A 22,181-nucleotide genomic window follows, 5' to 3' on the forward strand; every position below is an offset into this window, starting at 1 on the left:
CAGTGAAAGCATGGAGCCCTAACCATTGGACAACCAGGGAATTCCCTGAACCATGCACTTTAAATAGGTGAATTGTATGATATGTGAATTTTATCTCAATAAAATTGTTATCAAAAAATAGGGTCAGACAGATGGGCACATGGTATGTGGTTAATGTTGGCTAATATCATCATTATTCAATAAATATTTCTTAAATACCTCTTTTCTCAGGATGAAATTTTTCCTTATAATGAGAGCTATGAATTGACCAGGAAATTTTATAAATCAGGGGTTATAAACTCAAAGGCCCACAAAGACCAGGCAGAAGCCAGAAAGAGGTCATCAATAAAGTGAGGGTGGCCAGCATAAGGGAGTGGTAGAGACTGAAGCAAAATGAAGAACCCAAGCCCCTGAAACAGTGAACTGCTTGTCACCTCCAACCACATGGGAATCTAGGCCCCAAATTACCAAAGCTGACTTTTCAAGGGAAGGCAGACATTCAGATTTTTATGTGAAACCTATCAACTTCTAAGTATTGGCACCTGTTTTAAAATGTTATAAATACTGAGAAGGTCAAAACTTATATCTGAGGCAACATAACAGCAGGCAAATTTTGGTCTTCAAGCCAATTTGCTGTCTCTGCTCGAAGTACTTTAGCATGATTCCCAGAATGGTCCCCTACCCTCCTCCTTCCTCCCTAAATTCTGGTTAACCCTTCACCTCCTCTGGCAACATCTGTCCAAGCTACAAAGAGAGACAGAAGAATTCATACGTAAATAAAGAGTCTCAAAACATTCTGGTAGATACCAAAGTAAGGGTAGCGTAGCGAGGAGAGGGGTTGGGGGCACATAGGTTTTGATCCCTAATCCAGTTAGAGAATCCTACAACAGAGTTTTTGTTCAAAGACCAAACTTAATTTGCAGTCGTTTACCTCCAGTGAAGCCAGTTTTCATTAATTTCCAGCACAACATTCAGGTATACTGGCCGGAACTTCGATATGTTCTTATTTAGTGTTTAATCCTTTAATGCATGAAAACAAATTATTTCAGTTTCATACCACACTGTCTGCAGCAAGCATCCAAACGGGGCACCCCCTGCCTCTCCTCCCACCCAGTCACTCAGAGAGGCGTCAATATAATTACTTAAGGAGTTGAAAGGTAAAGAGCAAGGAATAGGAAGGGAATTGAGCCCGCAATTATGCACTAATGCTTAGACAGGGAAGCAGATGGCATGCCTTGTATAAATTGTTATTTATCCACGGAATTCCCCTCTGCCTATTACCAAGTCAACCCTTTTAAAAAATTCTTTGTTGGGCCTGTGAGGTCCCCTGGCCAGTTTCCAACATCGACTCCATCTCCCATATCCCTCCCTGCACAGATGCAGGGAGGGTGAGAATTCCAAGATGGCCCGCAGGCAGCAGGCAAGGGTTTCTCAAGGCACTGATGTTGTAAATATGTTTGGACTGAGGTCACAGAGAGGAGTCCACTGTCTTTTGCAGAGCGAAGGCGGGGGGCGGCGACCGCCTGCGTGGGCAAGAAGAAAGCAATGAGCAGGTCACCCCGCCTCTGCTTCCCCCTCAGTAATAAGACCTACTGCGCATAGGCGCCCACCAAGATGCCAACTCAGGCAACACGGCTCGGAACTTCCTATGCACGCTCTCACAGAATCTTTGCATAAGCCCCCGAGGTAAGCGATAGCACTCCTATCTGGAAAAAATGAAGAAACCGGAAGCTGTGAGATAAAGAATTCAGCTAATCCTAACGACAACAAAACAGCTATGATTCTTGAGGACAGCTTGTATTCTCAGTTAACCTTCAGGACAGCTCTGGGGAGCAATTATGGCTGTCACCATTTTCTACAGATGGGGAAACTGAGGCTCAGTTCAGTGAAGTCATCTCTCAAAGGCTCCACAGCCAAAGTCAATGCAAGAATTGACTTACAGGGGCTTATAGGGATTCCTAGGACTGCCAAACTGTGTTCTTTCCTCTGTGCACCACAACTGCCTCTTCCTCTGCCCTCATCCCCTCACCAAACGCAAGAGTCTACTTCCCAACACAGATACTAGCTGCCTCATGAAATTTTCCAGCAGAGAGAGAACCAAGCCCCGTGGAGGACAGGACTCATCTATTTCTCTGCATCCGCTGTCTTGACACTCACGTTGCCCTTGATCCCTTGCCATTATACACCAGGAAAAGGGTAGCAGTGAGAAGTAAAATGTTCTATTTGACTCCTCCAGCATTTTCTAAAGGAAATTGGCCCTGGTCAGCAGTAGCAGCCGCAGAGACATGGCAAGTGCTGGGCATCAGGGTTGACTGGGGCTTGTGGTGGAGCAGATTCAGCCAAGGCTGTGGAATCAAAAGGATTTGGGTGAGGAATTCCACCTCTACCACTCACTGTGTGAGTTTGAACAAGTTCCTACAAGACCTCAGTTTTACCCATCTGTAAAATGGAATATTAATCTACACCTCATAGGATTACTATGGAGATACAATGAGATAATGCAGCGGCTTTCTAACATTTTTAACTGACAGTTAGAGACGCATTGCATCTCACATTATAACCAAATTCATACAGAGAAAGAGAGAGAGGATTCATAAAACCATACTTAGTAACATTCTTTGATTGCTTTAATATTTTCTATGCTAGTCCACTTTTGTGAACTACCACACCACCACCAATTAAATTGAATTCATGACCGAGCAAAGGGTCATTCATCACTTTCCCTGTGAAAAGTCTGACAGGAGCTTCTCCCTGGCCCAGCTCCTATGACCATGTCCCCACACCCCACACATCCCTTCCTCTCTTCAATTCTGGCAGGGTTTTCCTCTGGGTGGGATTATAAAATTGTGAGGAAAGAGGCCTGCAGGGGGTGCTGTTTTAAACTGTTGTGAATTTTGGTTTAGTTTTTATTTTCTTGCTTTTGTTTTTTGGTCAGTGAGTCTAGTTCTACTCATCTGGATGACTTCTGTCTTTATCCTCTTCCCCAACTATCTTGGGGCCTCTCCTACCATCAAGCACACACGAACAAGGCCCACCCATCAGTGGAATAGAAGCAAGGAGGAATTCTCAAAGCTTCTCTCTCTCTTTGGATTAAAACTGGGCTGGGCTGGGTATGTCTTCCTCTTGGGAGCTCCCTCTAGTAGTGTTCATTCAATAAGCATTTATGGAGGGTCCACCATGTGTCAGGCACTGTGCTAGGCCCTGGAGATCACAGACTCTGTGAACGGCAGTCCTGGACTTGTGCAACGTGGAGGCTTTCTTGGTGGATGCCAATGTGAATAAGACACAGTCCATCCTGGACTTTCCTGGTGGTCCAGTGGTTGGGACTCTGCACTTGTGATGGGGAGGTGTGGGTTCGATCCCTGATCAGGGAACTAAGATCCTACATGCCGTGCAGCGCAGCCCCCTCCCAAAAAAAAAAGATACAATCCATCCTGGCCAGAATCTTCTGAGCCAGGAGTCACAAAAACCCATAAGAGCAGTAAACTTTTAGATTTTCTATCACAAAAGAATGAGGGAACAGTTAAGAATCTCAAGGGAAGGGGAAAGTCATCAGGAAAAGCTCCTAGAAGGACATTCTTTAGCTGACTTACTAAGACCTAAAAGCAGAGATCTCAGACAGGCAGCCTGAGGGCTGAATCTATTCCACAGGCAGGTTTTGCTTCTACATATAATTTTTTAAATGAGTTGCCAAGATTCGAACATCTGAAGTTCCACCTTCTCTGAAAAACTGGACACGTTTCCACCAAAGGGCCCATATTGAAGGGCAACACCCCATAGATGCTGAGTAGCTGCTGCCAGCTTCACACAGGCAAAATGTTCTCCCGTTTTTCACAGTCCCCACCACTCCCTATTGCTTCCTCACCAACATTCCCTGCTGGGCCCCTGTAATCATCCTAGTTTGCAAACCTTGATCTAAAACATGATGGGGGAAATGTGGGTTCGAAGTTAGAAAGAGTTCCTAAATCTGGGTGTTAGGCTATGCTTTAAAGGAAACGCTTTTTCAATGTCCGGGTCAGCTCACCAGGACAAGAAAACAGTTGCAGATTCCAGCAGAAGCCTTATCCGGCCAGGAACCAAAATACTTCCTTGTGCTCCGGGGCTCCCAGGACCACACCCTGGTGATCAGCCACTGGACAGCACAAGAATTCAGTCAAAGGAGGGAAATTCTAACATAATGCCTGGATTTGTATTAAATAAGAACAATGCATAATTCAACCTTTCAGATCTTCCAGAATTGTGCTTTTTCTGGATGAAGGGGTCTATAAAATGGCATACGCTTGGAATGGTCAGTCAGTCTTGCCGCAGATGGAGACAGGAGAGGGGTGGGTTAGGAATTAGTCACCAAACGTTATGCAATCTCTTCGGGAGGAGAGACTCCAGGTTCTCCTCTGTCCAAAGTCAGGCTTGTATTCATCCACCATTTTTCATGCTTGATGAAGTGACAGGGGACAAAAATGTCACGGAACTCTCTGGGGAGCACCATGAAATACTGATACCTTAAACTTAAAAGAGCTCGATCCAGGGCTTCCCTGGTGGCGCAGTGGTTGAGAGTCCGCCTGCCGACGCAGGGGACACGGGTTCGTGCCCCGGTCCGGGAAGATCCCACATGCCGCGGAGCGGCTGGTCCCGTGAGCCATGGCCGCTGAGCCTGCGCGTCCGGAGCCTGTGCTCCGCAACGGGAGAGGCCACAACAGTGAGAGGCCCACGTACCACAAAAAACAAACAAACAAACAAACAAAAACCAAAAAAAAATGTTCTAATGACCGGTAGTCCCATTTTACTGATGAGAAAAGTGAGGCTCAGAGAGATCATGCAACTTGTCAGATTTAGCAATGAATGAATGAATGAGCAAGATTAAACGGAGTGGGACACTAGGAACTGTTAGGAACCCACCGCAAGCCGATTCTAGCAGCTACCTGTAGTAGGTGAAAGAGGAAGGAGAGGCAACAGGGGAAACGGAAGAAGCAACTGGAAATGTGGCAATAACATCCGGGGAAGGTGGAGTTACCCTGGGATTCTCACCTTGACATATCAGGGCTGATACCCTTCTGCTGCGGGGCTGTCCTGGGCACTGTAGGACGTTTAGCAGCATCCCTGGCTGCTACCCAGTGTATGCCAGCAGTAACACCCCTTTGTAACAACCCCAAATGTCTCCAGACATTTTCAAATGTCCCCTGGGGGCAAAACTGCCTTCAGTCGAGAACCACTGATTTACAAAAGAAGCAATTATTTCCAACAGCCATCAGTTTCCGTGGCAGCAGCAAAGTCAAAAAGGAAAATGGGAAAGGGCCATTGGCTTTGGTGATCCATGGTCTCTAGGTACGTTCAAGAAATTTCCTTCTGTAACGAAGTCCATTTAAAAGTAGTTACGGAGGGAACAGAATTTAAAAATAAGAGCAACCAAGGGTGAGCTACTCTCAGAAAGCCAGAAGATTTGCTTTGGGATCTCCACAAGTCTGTAAAAGGAACAGGCTCCTAGCCCCCTGGCTTCCAGACGCAAGTCGAAAAGCAAAAGTATCCCCCTGTGAGTCTCCTTTTCAGTCATCTCCACCTCCAACCCAGCGAGGGTCCATCCTGGAGACAGATGTTGCCCAAAAGGACCATAGCGAAGACAGGCCAAGTGAGCGAAAGTGTGGAAACTTCTGAGATTTGCTTGGGTTTGGCACTTACGGAACAATAAACCAAGCCTTTGAAGAGGCTAAACAAAGGAACCATTTGTCTACTCTAGCAGCTACAAAGTAAGGCAGGATTACAGCGAAGCACTAAGGAATAAAAGAAGAATGCCAAGCTAGAGAGGAGACTAGAGTTTACTGAGTCCAGCTAGGACCCTCCGCCAGAATCTAAGGTCAGTCAGTAAGAAAGCAACTGAACATACCCAACACGACACAGGAAATGTAGGGTCTAGAGCTTTATGTTAAAAATACTTGCTAATTTTTTTCCTTCTTGACTGCTTTAATTTATGCAGTATGCTAGAAGCGAGAGTAGGTGGGGCAACATTGAAAAACATGCATTTTTAAAAAGACACAAAGATTTTCTTCACTGCCGTTTTTGATATCATTCTTATGAATTAATGATGCCAGATTTTATTTGCTTGTCTGCTGGAGAGCTTTCCTGTACTCCTCTCATCGGGACACATGGTCGGCATTAAAATGCTTGTGAGACTTTCTATTCCTCTAACATTCCCTGGCTAGCTTGGATTTTCATCTAACAGCCCTTCTTTCCAAATAATCTTTCTGCTGGAGCTACGTATTTATCATTCTTCCCCCACCCCTTCCTTGACAGGCCTCAATGACTTGAAGAGTTTTTGAAATAACATGCCAACCACCTTTGAGGGGCTTTCTGTCTCATCTCCAGGTTGGAGCTAGCTTTTTGATCACCGGGGTCCAGTTTCTTTTCCACTACTCTTATCTGTGGAAGACCCACAGGAAACTTTCTGAGGGGTGGGAGAAGAGATATTCAAAGAAGGGGTGGGGTACAGGGAGGAGACATGTTATGTCATACAAGTCACACATTCTGAATCTCTCCATTTTGTGTCTGCAAAGAAAGGAGAAATTCTGGTCAAGTTGCTCATTCTTTCTGTACTTCATTTTTCCTAAGTATGAAAGTGACACACGACTGTCACTGTGAGAATATGCAGTTATGAGAATGAATGACTCTTAGTTACACCATCTGGAGGAAAAAATGTTCCCTGTAGTGACACAATGTTCTCTTCTGTGAGGCAATCTTACTGGACTGTTTACCTGGAGTCCCAACCCTGTGGGTGATAACAGACTTGCCTCTTCTTTGAAACCCAGCAGCACCCAAAAAAGGAAGGAGAGACACAGCCTTAGAATCTCCTTAGACCAGCAAACCAGGAATATTCACTTAATAGACACTTTCTACTGACTTCCAAAAGGAAGTGATAGAAAGACTGAGGTTGTCCCATAAAAAGTTTTCTTAAAAGACAAACTTCATCAGCTGTCTTCAGGTGATCAGGTTCAGAAACTCTTTCCCTTTTTTTTATTCCTTTTTCTACTTATAATGTTTCTTTTACAATAACATACATCCCTTTGGTAATCTCAAATGATATTATTAGTTTCTATTTACCCTGCCGTTTCTCAACCTAGCAAATGTCTCTTCTAGGTCAAATGGTTCTTAAAAATTACTAAAAGAAAGATAGTGAAGTCCCTTAAGTCAAGTCTTGCTGAGATGTGACTTTCCATTTCCTCGGCTATAAAATGGGATGGCTCCTACCTTACTTGGAAGTACAGAATAAGTCCAGGCTGGGGCTTCCCTGGTGGCGCAGTGGTTGAGAGTCCGCCTGCCAATGCAGGGGATGCGGGTTCGTGCCCCGGTCCGGGAAGATCTCACATGCTGCGGAGCAGCTGGGCCCATGAGCCATGGCCGCTGAGCCTGTGCGTCCGGAGCCTGTGCTCCGCAACGGGAGAGGCCACAACAGTGAGAGGCCCGCGTACCACAAAAAAAAAAATAAATAAAAAATAACTCCAGGCTGTTACTTGAAAATAACACCCCAGGTGATATCACCAGGCTGGGAGAGAAGAAGGATGAGTCCTGAACCCACCAACAGCATCTCTGCCTGGGGGTCACATCTCCTACACCTGGCTGCAATTGTTTGGCAGTCAGACCTTAAGAAAGGGTGTATCTGCCACCTTTAGCAACTTTCAAAAACTACCCTCTGCAGTCAAACTAGACCTACATTTTTTTGCTGTTGTTTGATTGATTGGTTTTGTGTTTTGGTGAGTTGGTTGTTTTTTGTTTTGGGGGGGGGGGTTTCTGCCCCAATAGAGAGCAGTCATTCAGCTTCCAGCAGAGTAATGCCCAAAATGCCAGATTCCTGGGGAACCAGCCTAAGAGACCTCTTCTGGGAAGGATCCCCTGTTGCCAAATTTCCTGAGGATGTATCTAGGTGATCAGACACTGTCAAACATCCTTCTCATCATAAAAACCCACTTGAAGGGGACTTCCCTGGCAGTCCAGAGGTTAAGACTTCACCTTCCAATGCAGGGGGTGAGGGTTCGATCCCTGGTCGGGGAGCTAAAATCCCACATGCCTAGTGGCCAAAAAACCAAAACATAAAAAAAGAAGCAATACTGTAACAAATTCAATAAAGATGTTAAAAATGGTCCACGTCAAAAAAATCTTTTAAAAAAAAGAAAAACCCACTTGAAATATTCACACCCATTACGCATGCTATGTAAATTTACCTCACATTTCTTCGACCTTTATTGCTCGGTTGTTTTGGTATGAAAACTTTTTATTAAAATGGTCCTTTACGGGCTTCCCTGGTGGCGCAGTGGTTGACAGTCCACCTGCCGATGCAGGGGACACGGGTTCGTGCCCCGGTCCGGGAAGATCCCACATACTGCGGAGCGGCTGGACCCGTGAGCCATGGCCGCTGAGCCTGCACGTCCAGAGCCTGTGCTCCACAACGGGAGAGGCCACAACAGTGAGAGGCCCGCGTACGGCAAAAAAAAAAAAAAAAAAAAATGGTCCTTTACACTTTGTTTCAATGGAATCTCAACCCCCCGTCCATCATTATGAAAAGATCTGGCTATTCACCTTTTTTTTTCATTTAAAAAAATAATAAATCTAGTGTCTTTCTCTAAAACGTGGTGGTTAGAAGATGATGGCTTTCTAAGATGTGTAGACTAAAGTGTGTTTTGCTGCCTTAGAGTCTGGCTGGAAAGTTTTTTCGTGTGTGTACTTGTTAATCATTTCGCGTTGCCCATAAATAGCATCAGTTCTCTATAGGGTGATGCTCATTGCCCATAAGTAGTGATGGATCCATTTTCACCACCACTTATGCGGTTGAAGAGCCGCCTCTGAACCACTTTTCTCTCCAGCGATTCCTCTTCTTCCGCCTCTCCGCAGTCGGCCTGAAGGAATCTGAAGAAGGTGGCTGGAAACTCATTTTAAGGAACCGCCCTATCCTTCGCCCCGCTGGGTACCCTGCACTCCGGCCGCCCCTGCCCCCTCCCGACCCGCACGCCCTCGGGCGGCATCCGGACGCAGCGTTCGAGGCTGCCGGTAGAGGGCACACTTACTTTACTTTCGCAAACCACGGGCTCGGGTGCAGCCCTGGGAGGGGGCAGGGAAGGACGCTTTGCAGCAAAGCCCCGACCAGGGATTGGTCACTCCCCGCGTTTGCGGCAAAGGCTTGGAGGTTGGAGTAATCTGCAATCCTTAAAACTGAATTGTGCCGTGTACCTGATTTGGAGGAAGTCACTACTCATTTAACAATTGAACGGCGAGCAGCAAACTCAACGGGTAATAATCTATCTCGAACACAAGCATGTTATACGCGAGCCCCTCCCTGCCCCGAATTTTTTTCTCTTTTGGAAGGAGGGGGGAGGGGCGTGGAAAAGTTTACTTAAAATGCCTTTGGGTGAGGGACCAGGGCTGGGGAAGATTGCCTCTGTTTTTAAGGCCTTAGTGTAATGCAGAATAGCAAATCCCGAGAGAATATGTATTGTATATGAAATATAGATTCACTGAGGGAGTGAGCAAGTCATGTGCCGTGTTGGGCAAAATTCTAGGTCGACGTGTACGTGAAATGTACATAGATGTACGTGGATTAGGCATACGCACTTCACTATGGTATTCAGAAAAAAATTTATAGTCAGTGAACTAGGAAATCAATGCCTGAAATTCGGCCAATTTTTAATTGGCTTTTTTAATTGGCGCAAGACACCCCACCCTCCAGAAAAAAAGACACGGAAGTAATACTTGGCCCCTCTCCTTAGATCAGAATCGATGTTGGGGTTTGTTTTGGTTTTTTGTCCCATAATAAAGCGGAAAGCAGACCCAGAAAGGAAGTCAACGTTCGATTTGTCCGAGGAGGAAAGAGTTAACGGTTTTCTTCACCAGGGACTCTGCTGACTCCCCACGGTGGATCCGCCAGCTCGCCTCCTTCCCTCTTCTGGGGAGTCTGGTCCCACGGCTCGCGCCCACCCCCTCCCCAGTCAGTATCCTTCCGTCTAGCGCCTTTGATTTCCCCCAAACCTGGGAGCCCCAGAGTGGTGCAAACCGACACCACGGGGCGCAAAGAGGATTCGTCTCTTTTCTGAAACCCGGCTGCGGAATTGGGAACTCAGGGTGAGAGGCGCGGGGAGGGGCGGCTGAGGGTGCAGACCGGCCGAGAGCGGGCGGGGGAGGGGCCCCCGCGGCGCGCATCCGCAGGCGCGCTCCTGCCTTACTCCAGCTCCGGAACCCACAGAAGGATCTCAGGGATTAGCGCGTACTGGGGTGGGGGGCGGGAAAGCGGGCTCACGCGGAGATCCATGTAGGTCTGCGCGGGCGGGGCCGGGGTTGGGGATGGGGGGTCGTCTGCGGCTTTGGCAGCGATTTGGGGTATTCATTCTGGGTGGAAGGTACCCAGCTGAGATATCTGCACACACACAGAATGCATAACACCCCCCAACAAATACAGTGGGTGTTTATTCATAACGCGTCCTCCAAGTATACGTGGCAGTGCGTTGCTGAATTATTTTAATAATTCCAGGCACCATCTTCCTCCCTATACCTCTGATCGTTTATCCCCATCGATATTCAATGCCCCACACACTCGGAGCGCGCGCCAGTCAATGCCCCCTTCCTTCCTCCTCTCCTCGTAGGACTTATTTTCCAAATGCTACCCTTTCCCCGGCCTTAGGGAGGCGCCCGTCCGCCCGGGACGTGCGTGGCGTGGCCGTGGGTACACGGTGTATGCTCAGCGCAAATAGTTCAGCTGTTCTGCCCGCGATGATTGAAGCACAGAGGACAAGTATGCTGTTTGCCAAACAGAGCGCTGCCCCAGAGGAGCCAGCAGCTGAGAAAGAGGGAAGGTTTGAGCGGGAGCAAAAGAAAATGGTAGGCGCGCGCAGTTAATTCACGCGGCGCTGTTAACTGTGTTTACATCCGAGAGCTCGGCGCACTGGAGTGCCAGGCTCAAAGGGCTGAGTCTCCTCCCCTCCGGCCCTCCCTCCCCACCAGCGCCCCTCCCGGGTTCCCAAAGCTGAGGGCGGCGGAGAAAGAAAAAAGATCCTCTCCTGTGAATCCCCGCCCACCGGCCTTTTATAGGCGAGGGTCTGCGCGGCCAAGGACCCCCGGGCTGTGCATCTCGCGGCTACCCCTGCTGCCGCCGCGCCCCGGCCGCCGCCTGGCTCCCCAACTGCCTCTGGAAGGGCAGGGCTATTCAGAGGCTTGGCGGGAAAAAGAGAACAGAGGGGAGGGGCCGTGCCTTAGCAGTATAAAAGCCGGTTTTCTGGGCTTTATCTGACTCGCTGTAGTAATTCCAGCGAGAGGCAGAGGGAGCGAGCGGGCGGGCCCTTGAGGGTGGAAGAGCAGAGGCAGCCGAGCGAGCGGAGTCGCGCTCCGGGCGCCCGGGGAAGGGAGATCCGGAGTGAAAGGGGGGCTTCTGCGCCTCGGGCCCGGCCGCCCCCACCCCACCCTTCCCGCCGACCCCTGCCAGCGGCCCGCCACCCGCGCCGCATCCGCGAAACTTTGCCCACTGCCCGCTGGAACTTACAACACCCGAGCGACAACGCGACTCTCCGGACACGGAGAGGCTCTTCTGCCTATTGGGGGAGTCACTTTTCCCCGCCGCTGCCCACGACCCGCGCCTCTGAAAGGCGCTCCTCGTCGCTTTTTGGACGCTGGATTTCCTTCGGAGAGTGGAAAACCCGGTGAGCACCCGGACCTATTGGCCTTTTAATTTATTTTTGCTACCGCAGTAATGCCGCGATGAGTCGAATGCCCGGATCGGTGTCTTTTCGCCCATTCCAGCGCTATTGACACTTTTCTCAGAGTAGTTGTGGTTGGTCGGGGTGGAGTGAAGACGAACCAGAACTGGGTCGGGGTACAGTGACTTGTCAAGATGGGAGCGGGGAAGGCAGAGGGAAAACGGGGTACGTTTTTGAAAGTAGCCTTGAGAGGTTTTTGCTTATGTAGATGGACGCTGACCCCGGCCGGTTGGACATTCTTCCTTCATTGCATTAATTGCTTTTGGCCTTTTGGGAGGAGAAGAGAAGGGTATGCTTCTCGGTGGCAGAAAACCCTTTACATCCTGAGCACCTTGGAGTAAGAATTACATATTGCCGTGTGTGAGCGAGAGAGCTCCGCAGCCTCTGACTTTTCCCCGTCTCGGAAAGGGCATTTAAATTTCGGCTTACCGCATTTCTGACAGCCGGAGACAGACACACTGCGGCTTGTCCCGCCCGCCGATCCCCGCGGCGTTTCCAATTCGCCCCCGGCTCCTTTTAGAAGTTGGCATTTGGCTTTTAAAAAGGATAATAAAATTAAAGATCTTGGTCTACAGAGAGGTTAGGATTTGGTGTTGGCGAGGCGCGAGGAGGAGGGTGAAGGAGACTGGGGCAAAGATGTGTCCGATTCTCCTGGAATTACTGACTCGGGGGGAAACGAGGACAAATCTCTGCACCCAGCCTTGGCTCCCAGGCCGCCTCTGGTGTCCCCGCGCGGGTGTCCCTGCGCCCCGGAGATGAGGAGGACGGCAAGGAGCGGGGCTCGGGGCTTTTCCAGAACAGCTGCTACCCTCGGCGGGTGAGGGGAAGACGCCTGGCTCCGGGCGCGGAATCGTAGCAGGGTCTCTGGCGCAGTTGCGGCGCCGTATTGGGTGTTGAAGGGAGGTGTCCCTGTTATTATTTAACACTCCCCTTTTATGTATTGGCGGGGCGGGGCGGGGGGGGGCGGTTAAGGCTCGAAGCTGAGCTTGCCACTCCAGCCCGCGAGGGAAAAGAAGAAAAGCCGGCAGAGGAAGGAAGGGGGGCGCGCTGGGGGTAGGGATGCAGGAGGCGGAGAAGGGAGGCTGGGAGGGGCGGTGGCGCCGGCGGGGGAAGGAGCGCGGCAAGGGCGCGAGTGGGAACGGGCGCGGCGCGAGGGGCCCCGGCGCGGGAGGGGGCCGCGCGCAGCCGCTCCCGCCGCGGTGCCTCTCGCAGCCTCCTTCAGGTGGCGCAAAACTTTGCGCCTCGGCGTTTGGCGGATCGTATCCCCCCCCCTCCCGACCCCGTGCCGCCTCCCCCGGCCTGTTAAGGAGGCCAAAGCCGATTTCGATTGCTCGGCGGTCGCCGGGCCGACTCCCGGACTTGGCGCTCCGGGCTCCCGGGGGACGGAAGCTGCGCGGGCGCTACGGAGCTGCTTCGCCAAGTGTGTGTCTGAGATAGTAGAGGGTCACCCAGAGGGGGTAAAAGGGTGCCTTTTTGTTTTGCTCCCCCCCCCGCCGCCGGCCCCATTTGGGAACAGCGCTGGAAGGGGAGTGGTTCTGGATTGTGGCGCGCGCGGCGCGCTGCGCGGGATTTCGGCACCAACCAAGACCCCCTTAACTGAAGACTTGCCCTCGCCTTTGTGTGCCCCCTCCAGCAGGCTGCCGCGATGCCCCTCAACGTCAGCTTCGCCAACAGGAACTATGACCTCGACTACGACTCGGTGCAGCCTTATTTCTACTGCGACGAGGAGGAGAACTTCTACCAGCAGCAGCAGCAGAGCGAGCTGCAGCCGCCTGCGCCCAGCGAGGATATCTGGAAGAAATTCGAGCTGCTGCCCACCCCGCCCCTGTCCCCGAGCCGCCGCTCCGGGCTCTGCTCGCCCTCGTACGTCACGGTCGCGTCCTTCTCCCCCAGGGGAGACGACGACGGCGGCGGCGGCAGCTTCTCCTCGGCGGACCAGCTGGAGATGGTGACCGAGCTGCTGGGAGGAGACATGGTGAACCAGAGCTTCATCTGCGACCCCGACGACGAGACCTTCATCAAAAACATCATCATCCAGGACTGTATGTGGAGCGGCTTCTCGGCCGCCGCCAAGCTCGTCTCGGAGAAGCTGGCCTCTTACCAGGCTGCGCGCAAAGACAGCGGCAGCCCGAGCCCCGCCCGCGGGCACAGCGGCTGCTCCACCTCCAGCTTGTACCTGCAGGACCTGAGCGCCGCCGCCTCCGAGTGCATCGACCCCTCGGTGGTCTTCCCCTACCCGCTCAACGACAGCAGCTCGCCCAAGCCCTGCGCCTCCCCCGACTCCGCCGCCTTCTCGCCGTCCTCGGACTCTCTGCTCTCCTCCGCCGCGTCCTCCCCGCGGGCCAGTCCCGAGCCCCTGGCGCTCCACGAGGAGACACCACCCACCACCAGCAGCGACTCTGGTAAGCTGGGACCCTCCAGGCCCGTCAGAGGGGGTGGCTGGCTGTCTTTCCTATTCTCACTGGCGACCACTTCAGTTAACCCTGCTTTTTCTCTTTTCTTATATTTGGAAAAGAAATGGCAGGCCTGGAAGGGTCTGGGAGCTCATCATCCCTGGAACACTGGGCTTTAGTGTGCCTCCCATCCCTTCCCCTAAGATCGCCCTAGTGGCCAGCCCCCTCCTTTTCCCTCCCTCCCCTTAGGAATTTCATTTGGGTTTTTAAATCTTCTAGCTTATCTAGCAACTCTATCCGCTCCCTCTTACCCCTCTTAAGCATTTTAATTGCCCTGGGGGGTGGGGGGATCGCGATGAGGTTAAGAGAGGATTGATCTCTTCGAGAGTGAATGAATTACCTCCCTTAACTTCTGAGAAGCTGTTGGACTTTAATGGACTACAGATCAACAAAAATGAAGAGGGGCAGTGGACAGAAACTGGGCAGCCACCCACCTGAGTGCTATAAGCCAGTGAAAGTGCCTTAAAAATGTATGGACTGAGGAGTTGGGATCTTTTCGGCCTCTTTTGAACCCTTAAAAGCAAGTCCTTTCCAAAACTGTACTCCTTTTTTCCATCCCCCACCCCCTAGGACTTTTGGCAAAGCTGCAAGGCTTTTTTTTTTTTTTTCCACTTCCAGTAAAATAGGGATTGCTAAAGTCATGCCAAAGATTTGCAGCTATCATTTGCAACACCTGAAGGGTTCTTGGTACAGTCCCTTGCAAAGAGGAGGTGCTTGGGAATGTGCTTTGTTTGGGTGTGTCCAGCACCTCATTAAGTCTTAGGTAAGAATTTGCATCAATGTTGTATCCTGGTAAATTGTAATTTTCTTGTCTGTGCCATAAACCCAGCTGTCATTTTCCTCCCTGAGACTGTCTCTTCATGAGATGAAGAGCAGAGACGATTGGCTTGTTCTCTGGGGATAACTTTGTGCCAGGGTCCTTTTTTTTTTTTTTTCCTGGCCGTGCCACACAGTGTGTGAATCTCAGTTCCCAAACCAGGGATGGAACCTGCACCCCCTGCATTGGAAGCATGGCGTCTCAACCCCTGGACTGCCAGGGAAGTCCTCCGGGTCCTTTCTTACCTAATTATGCCTTGTATTTGTGCACGGTATTGATTTAATCTGGTCATTGATTGCTTTAAGGAAACCGTGGCTAACTGGGCGATTGCTTTTTCTTTTCTTACAGAGGAAGAACAAGAGGATGAGGAAGAAATTGATGTTGTTTCTGTGGAAAAGAGGCAGCCCCCTGCCAAAAGGTCAGAATCGGGGTCACCCTCTGCCGGAGGCCACAGCAAACCTCCTCACAGCCCGTTGGTCCTTAAGAGATGCCACGTGTCCACCCATCAGCACAATTATGCAGCGCCCCCCTCCACTAGGAAGGACTGTCCCGCCGCCAAGAGGGCTAAGTTGGACAGTGGCAGGGTCCTGAAACAGATCAGCAACAATCGCAAATGCGCCAGCCCCAGGTCTTCGGACACCGAGGAGAATGACAAGAGGCGGACACACAACGTCTTGGAACGCCAGAGGAGAAACGAGCTGAAACGCAGCTTTTTTGCCCTTCGTGACCAGATCCCGGAGTTAGAAAACAATGAAAAGGCCCCCAAGGTAGTTATCCTTAAAAAAGCCACAACATACATCCTGTCCGTCCAAGCAGAGGAGCAAAAGCTCATTTCAGAAAAAGACGAGTTGCGGAAGAGGCGAGAACAGTTGAAACTCAAACTTGAACAGCTACGGAACTCTTGCGCATAAATTGACCTATTGGAGGGAGGAACTGGAATGAATCCCTCATGAAATTCTCATTTGTTACTAAGGGAAAGTGTGGAAAAAGATTCCTTCTGACAGAACTCCCTACGTATGAACTTTTTGCATATGCATGATCAACCTCACAACCTTGGCTGGATCTTAAGACTGAAAGGTTTAGCCATAATATAAACTGCCTCAAATGGGACTTTGGGCATAAAAGAACTTTTTTTATGCTTACCATCTTTTTTTTTTTCCTTTAACAGATTTGTATTTAAGAATTGTTTTTACGAAATCCTGAACTTTATCCAATTTTCCTTTGTAAATATAGCCATTAAATGTAAATAACTTTAATAAAACCTTTATAGCAGTTATACCATAATTTTTTTATTTAAGTACATTTTCCTTTTTAAAGTTGATTTTTTTCTATTGTTTTTAGAAAAAAATAAAATGCCTGGCAAATATATAATTGAGCCAGATCTTAAGTTGTGAGTGTTTTGTTTCTTTTCTTTTTTTTTTTTTTTTTCCTCATTCTCTTTTCATCAATTACAAATTAACAGAATTTGGCCCTTAAGGGAGTGAGCTTTAGAAGGTGGGAAAAGAAGTTATTTAAGAAAGGGTGAGGGCTTTCCTTTGTTCTAATGGGTCTGGGGCCTTAAGGTCTTTAAATTCTCAGGGTTATAAGATGCTTCCTGGAGATTTGTGATAAGGGCTAGAGTTGATACTTCAAAGAATGAAAGGGCAGTAAGCTGGTGAGAGGGTTAGAGGTAGGCAAAAGGGTTAAAGATAACAGTTAAGAACACAAAGGGGGGTGAGGACTGGGGTTTGGGAGGAACATGAAGGAAAAACTGGAGTTTCCATGCCATTCCCCAGCTCCATTGCAGTCCAGGGGTCCTGCCCATTGAAACAGTTGATGGGGGAAGAGCAGGGACCAACTTTTCTGCTTGCCTGCTCCTACCAGGTGCTCTGGGAGGCAAGTTATTAACCCTATTTTACAAACAAGGGAATATAGAAGCTCAGAGTGGTTATATAACTTCTCCTCAGCCACACAGTTAAAAGGCTGAATCCAGGTCCCATGTTTGTTGAAAAACACTTATCACTTGGCTATCATGCTTTAGCTCATCCTGTGTCTGCAGTACAAGAATGCTTTTGGTTTGGGGCCTGATGGACCGATCCAAGGGGTAACTATTTAAGTGCCAGGCATTTTTCTATGCATTTTCCTTATGCTAACTCCCCAGCAACCATATGAAGGAGGTACTGTTGATTTCTCCATAATAGGGAAACTGATGCACAGCAAGGCTCATCCATGTGCCCAAGGTCCACCGATAATGAAGGGTAGAGCAAGGATTCCAACCCAGGCTTAACCTGTGCTAGACCACCTCTCAGACAAGCCAGTAGCAATAAACTGGCCAGTCACGAGGACAGGAGTCACCCATCAAGTGGAATACGTGACTTAAGTTTCAGCATTTAGGGCTGCTGGGACTCGGTTCCTCTTTTTTCGTTTTGTTTTGTTTTTGTTTTTATTTTGTTGTCCATTGCTTAATTATTCCTTTCACAATGAGAAACCCACGGCTCATCCACTCCTACCTTAGCCATTTGTTAAATGAGATTCACCGGTTGCTCCTGGGAAGTGGCCAATACGGAAATGCTACTGTTCAGATCGTAAAATAAAACATGGTTACTCTTTGTCATGTGAGTCATTATTTTGGAAACAACAGACTCCCCTTCTTCCAACCTCTTTCACACGGGGACATGCATGACATGCTCATCACTAGAACATGAAGAGGCATTTTTGAATGTTGTTATTATTAATCTTAAGCCTTTGAAAACCCCACGGTCCAAACCAGAAACTAGAACACTGACTACATAGGCAAATGGAAGTTACTATCGCTGTTCTAATTATCTCATTGTCTCAGCGTTGGAGTAGATCTTGAGATCCCTGTACTCACTTGGAGATTTAAATCCACCATGACCCATAAATCAATAAATAATTTCTGTCTTTGGCTTTGACCCCTAGAATAATTTATTCAAGCCCTTAATGTCTTTTTCTTGATCCTTTATTCTGGATCCTAAATCCTACCCTAATAGCTTCAAGCTGTCACACCCTACACCCTAAATTCAAAGGGGGATACAATCCACAGAAGTTGAGTAGCTCAAAGTGTTACAGAAGTGGGGGCCATCTTAAACGATTCACTCTGCCGCTTTGTGGCTGGAGTACAGCCCTGGAGTGACTCACCTGGGAACAGGGAAGGTGTTAGTTTGAATCACGCAGTCCGGGCAAGCCTGAGGAATAGGAGAGAGTGTTCCTCATTAGGAAAACAACTCCCCGTTCCAAATTATCAGGAAACAACTTTCGGGATGCAGAGCTTGGCTGTGGAGATGAAAGGGAACCACGCCAACTACCTATCAGGCCCTCTTTTAGCTTTAGGAAACCAGGGAATGTTCTGAAAACAGAATAGATGCCAACTTCTTTCCAGAAAATCAGGCTGACCTTGACCTCAACACAAATTGGCCCTCATAGCCAATCCAGAGAGTCCCCAGGGTTTATGCCATTGTGTAATCTATTTTGTAGATAACAATGATCAAGAATTGGAGATGGAGGGGCGGAGCTTAAGATTTGGTCAGGAATATACAAGAAGGAATAAGTTAATATTAACTATGCGTTTTACCCAGGAGACTGTCCAGGAATTAATGCCTTCCCCAGGGGATTCCTGGAGTGGTTTTGTTTAGGGATGGAATGTATAAAGAGGAAGGAAGTGTTACTTTATGATGCCATTTGGAAGCAACAAAGGAGATCCACATTATAAAAACAATCAATCAAATTTTTAAATGCACAAAGTTCTCACAACCCCAGCTTCATAAGTAGGTTACTCACAGCTAGGATGTGTAAGTAGAGTTCTCTGCTGGTCTTAAGACAAAGCTTGGTAAAGATGACAAAATAATTGTGTTAGGGGGTTTTCTACGGCTTGATTGTAATAGCCGATGAGAATTTGTTAGTATACACGCTAAGGGCCTCTGAAACATTTCTTCCCCGCAATGCATACCCTTAGGTTAAAAGAGGCTGAAGGGTGTCCCCTGACACTATCTATAAATGCACTAGGATCTTTACAAGTTTCCTCTTTTAAGGTTATAGACCATTACACACCTATTTCAAAGGAGAAGGAGTGTAGACACAAGCCAATAGAATAAGAACAGGGACCTGTTTAAAAAAAAAAAAAGACTAAAAAGACTCTACTACCCACCACGAAAGCTGTAGCAATAACCTTTCTCTAGTCTAGATCCTTTGGTGGAGAATCTAGACTAATTCCATTTGTTTATTTTTGTTTTTATTTTTATCACTCTAGAGACTAATTCCAAATGTAGAGGAAACACCCAAGAATGTTCACTTTGCGGTGATTTACAATGACTCCGAGTTGATTTCTCATTTTGTTTTAAATTTTATTTCTTTCAATATTAGTCTACACTAAACTCTTTAGGAAGACACAGTTGAGAGGAAGTGTTAACGGGTTATAGATCTTCTGAGGTTAAAAGGAATGTGCTTTGTTTTTACACAATGCCTAGGAGCAGCTCAGCCACAGTCCCCAATACTTTCTTCCCCTGTCACCCCATCAGCCCATCTAGGGATAAAAGAGGCCAGTGCAGTCAGGGGTCTCTAGGGGCAGGGAATGGGAGAGCTCAGGGAGAGAGAATTAACCTTGTTTATACACCTCCTACCTGCCAGACCCTCCTTCTCACTGGACTCTCCCAGCAGCCCAGCGGGAGAACAATTTCTGAATGTGACGGCACTGATGAAGTTTAGACAAGTTCAATAGTTCTCCCAAAGTCACACAAGCGTCAACCATAAAAACCAAACAACAATAGTAGTCAATCTTTACTAGGTGCTAAATACTTTACAGGCATCTAATTTCATCCCCAAAGCAACTCTTAGATGGTAAATTCAATTCCTAATCCTCAATTTACATATAAGGGGATTGAAAATTCTGAGAGATTAAGTAATTTGCCTGCATTCACAGAGTGGGCAAAATGGTGAGAGCAGGAATTACTCGTTCATTCATAAATATTTATTGAGCACCTACTGTGTGCCCACAGTGTGCTGGGGGTGTGAAGAGATGCTAAGATAAATGAGATAGATAAGGTCCTAGCCCTGAGTCACCTGTGGATTACTGGAGAACAAAGGAAATGAAGGTAATTAGACTCTAAGTTATTTTACAAACACTTTTTGAGTGTACTATGTAGGAGGAAGGGGTTAAAGCTCTGGGAGCTGCTGAAGACCACCCCCCACCACCCAGGGAGAATGAAATCAAGGAAAGAACTCAGGAAATGCTGAAAGAGGAACAAAGGAGAAGACACTGTTTTTTTCTTTTTTTAGGAGGGAGGCAACTCTAGGAAGAAGCTCTTCTATCAAAAGTATCAGAGGCAGCAAGAGGGGCAGCAGGATGTCAGAGCATGGTCCACTGGACTTGGCAATATGGAAGCATCTTCTTGACCACACCTCCTCCCCAGTGGACAGCAGCCCATCCACCCAAGATCCTTCCTCTCCTTCTTTCCTTCCATGCAATCCATCACTTGAAACATCTGCCTAACCATTCTCCCAGCACCATGCCCTCCTGTAATACCTTCTCCAGGAGTTTCCAAAGTGTGATTCCTGGACCATCAACACCTACGTGACCTGTGAATTTGTTGCAAATGCAAACACATTGTCCCCTGAATTAAAATCTCATTAGATGGGCCCCAGGACACTGTGTTTTAACAAGCTGCTCTAGGGCTTGAAAAAGTTGAGAACCACTCACCGGCTTCTCCATCATTGCCACCCCCAAGATCTCTCTAAATCACAAATGTGACTATGCCCCTCCCTTGCTTAAATCCCTTCAGAGGGTTCCTGCTACCCACCAGATGATGTCCAAAGCTGTCCTACACCTCCAAGTCTTCCACACACTGGCTTCCACTGACTCAAAGATCCCACCTCTCTGGTTTCCCAATCAGATGGTTTGTCTCCTCTGCTCAAAACACTGTTGACCCACCATCCACCCATCCACCAACACAACGCCCACAAGCCTGGCATGCTCTTATTCATCCTTCATGGCTCACCTCCTAGTATTCTCTGACCACTAGACAAGGTTCCCTAGGAGACCACAACTGACTACCCAAACACTCCCCACTCTTTACAGAAATCGTTTGTCTTGCCTTGAGGAATGGAATCACATCAGTCTTGTTCACCAGTGAATCTTCACTCAGTGCCAACATAAATGCCTGGCATTGAACAGCGACTCAACAATGTCTTGGTGAATGGCTGAATGAAGGGCCTTTTGCATGGTGTTGTGGGCATTGAAAATGAGTAGGAGGCAAAGTAGAAACAGATTCTCAACAACCTTTTCAAGAAGCTAGCTCTCAAGATAAGGAAAGAGATGGATTTATCAAATGAAGACAAGGATTCGTATTTGGTTGGATTTGCTTGATGGGATCTCGATTTTATCTTATTGAAGATAAAGAGATCATTAGTTTGTAGCCTGATGGGATGAAGTTGAGAGGGGGAGAAGTGAAGATACAGGAGAAAAGGAATGATGGAGCTAAATGTAAGTATCTCAAGGACAGCTTCTATCTCTGCCTGGTGCCAAGCATGTTGCCTGGAACTCTAAAGGGGAATATAAGTGGACTCGGTGAGAGGGGGATGCCTTCTTGAACATGGCCACTCCTACAGAGAGTGACTCTTCCCAGTCGCAAAGTCAAAGTCAAGGCCAAGTCTCTTCCTCTAGGCTCCCAGAGTCCTGTGCTCTTGCTCTACTTCAGGACATGTTCATCTGTATAGAAATAACCTGTTTAATTCTCTCTCTCTTGCTAGACTCTAAACTCCTTGAGGATACATACTATGACTTTCTCCATCACTGTACACCATAGGACAGGCCTAGTATCGAGCATATACGATTGTGCTGAATGAATGAATGAGTGTATCAACAAGTGAATGTGCGTATTTGCCGTATACTTTAAGTTCCTACATCCTGAAGTTGTCCGTCCTTTTTGCCCTGTTCAATCCAGCGCTCTGTGCTCAGCTCATGCCTAATCTATTCCCCTCTGCGATGTCTACCTAATCATTCCAGATGGCAGAAGGCTCAGCAAAAGTGTCTCTGAGTCTCAGTCAGGATCTATAGGTTGCAAGCAACAGAAATTCGGTGGGGTTGGGGGACAAAAGGTATGTAATTAGTTTATGTAACTGAAAAAGCCCAAGGGTGATTGGATCTAGGGGCTCAAACAAACAGTGGCTTCAGGATTCTTTCCATATCTTTATCTCAGTCAGGATCTCCCCACCTGG

At 48.2% G+C, this 22,181-nt stretch overlaps 1 protein-coding gene and 1 pseudogene across 3 annotated transcripts; both read left to right on the plus strand.

The window, feature by feature from the left end:
• Positions 1–11,650, plus strand: part of LOC116742248 — a 103,733-nt pseudogene extending 92,083 nt beyond the window's left edge.
• On the plus strand, positions 11,112–16,359 carry MYC (MYC proto-oncogene, bHLH transcription factor). Of its 3 annotated transcripts, none has more exons than XM_032610261.1 (3): positions 11,112–11,645; positions 13,336–14,104; positions 15,321–16,359. In XM_032610261.1, the coding sequence occupies exons 2-3, from the start codon at positions 13,348–13,350 to the stop codon at positions 15,881–15,883; spliced, it is 1,320 nt and encodes a 439-aa protein (XP_032466152.1). In that variant the 5' UTR covers positions 11,112–11,645; positions 13,336–13,347; the 3' UTR covers positions 15,884–16,359. The 3 variants fall into 3 exon arrangements, with proteins under 3 accessions (XP_032466152.1, XP_032466154.1, XP_032466153.1); XM_032610263.1 differs by having other exon boundaries at positions 13,339–14,104; XM_032610262.1 differs by lacking the exon at positions 11,112–11,645 and adding an exon at positions 12,690–12,755.
• Positions 16,360–22,181: the final 5,822 nt, after the last annotated feature.

This window comes from Phocoena sinus, chromosome 17 (genome assembly GCF_008692025.1).
Source record: "Phocoena sinus isolate mPhoSin1 chromosome 17, mPhoSin1.pri, whole genome shotgun sequence".
In the NCBI taxonomy this organism is placed as follows: Eukaryota; Metazoa; Chordata; class Mammalia; order Artiodactyla; family Phocoenidae; genus Phocoena; species Phocoena sinus.

Excerpts from the sequence above, each read along its gene's own strand:
- MYC (XM_032610261.1), top strand. The coding sequence starts at position 13,348 with ATGCCCCTCAACGTCAGCTTCGCCAACAGGAACTATGACCTCGACTAC. Across the intron at positions 14,105-15,320 it reads CACCACCAGCAGCGACTCTG|AGGAAGAACAAGAGGATGAG; the intron begins GTAAGCTGGGAC and ends CTTTTCTTACAG.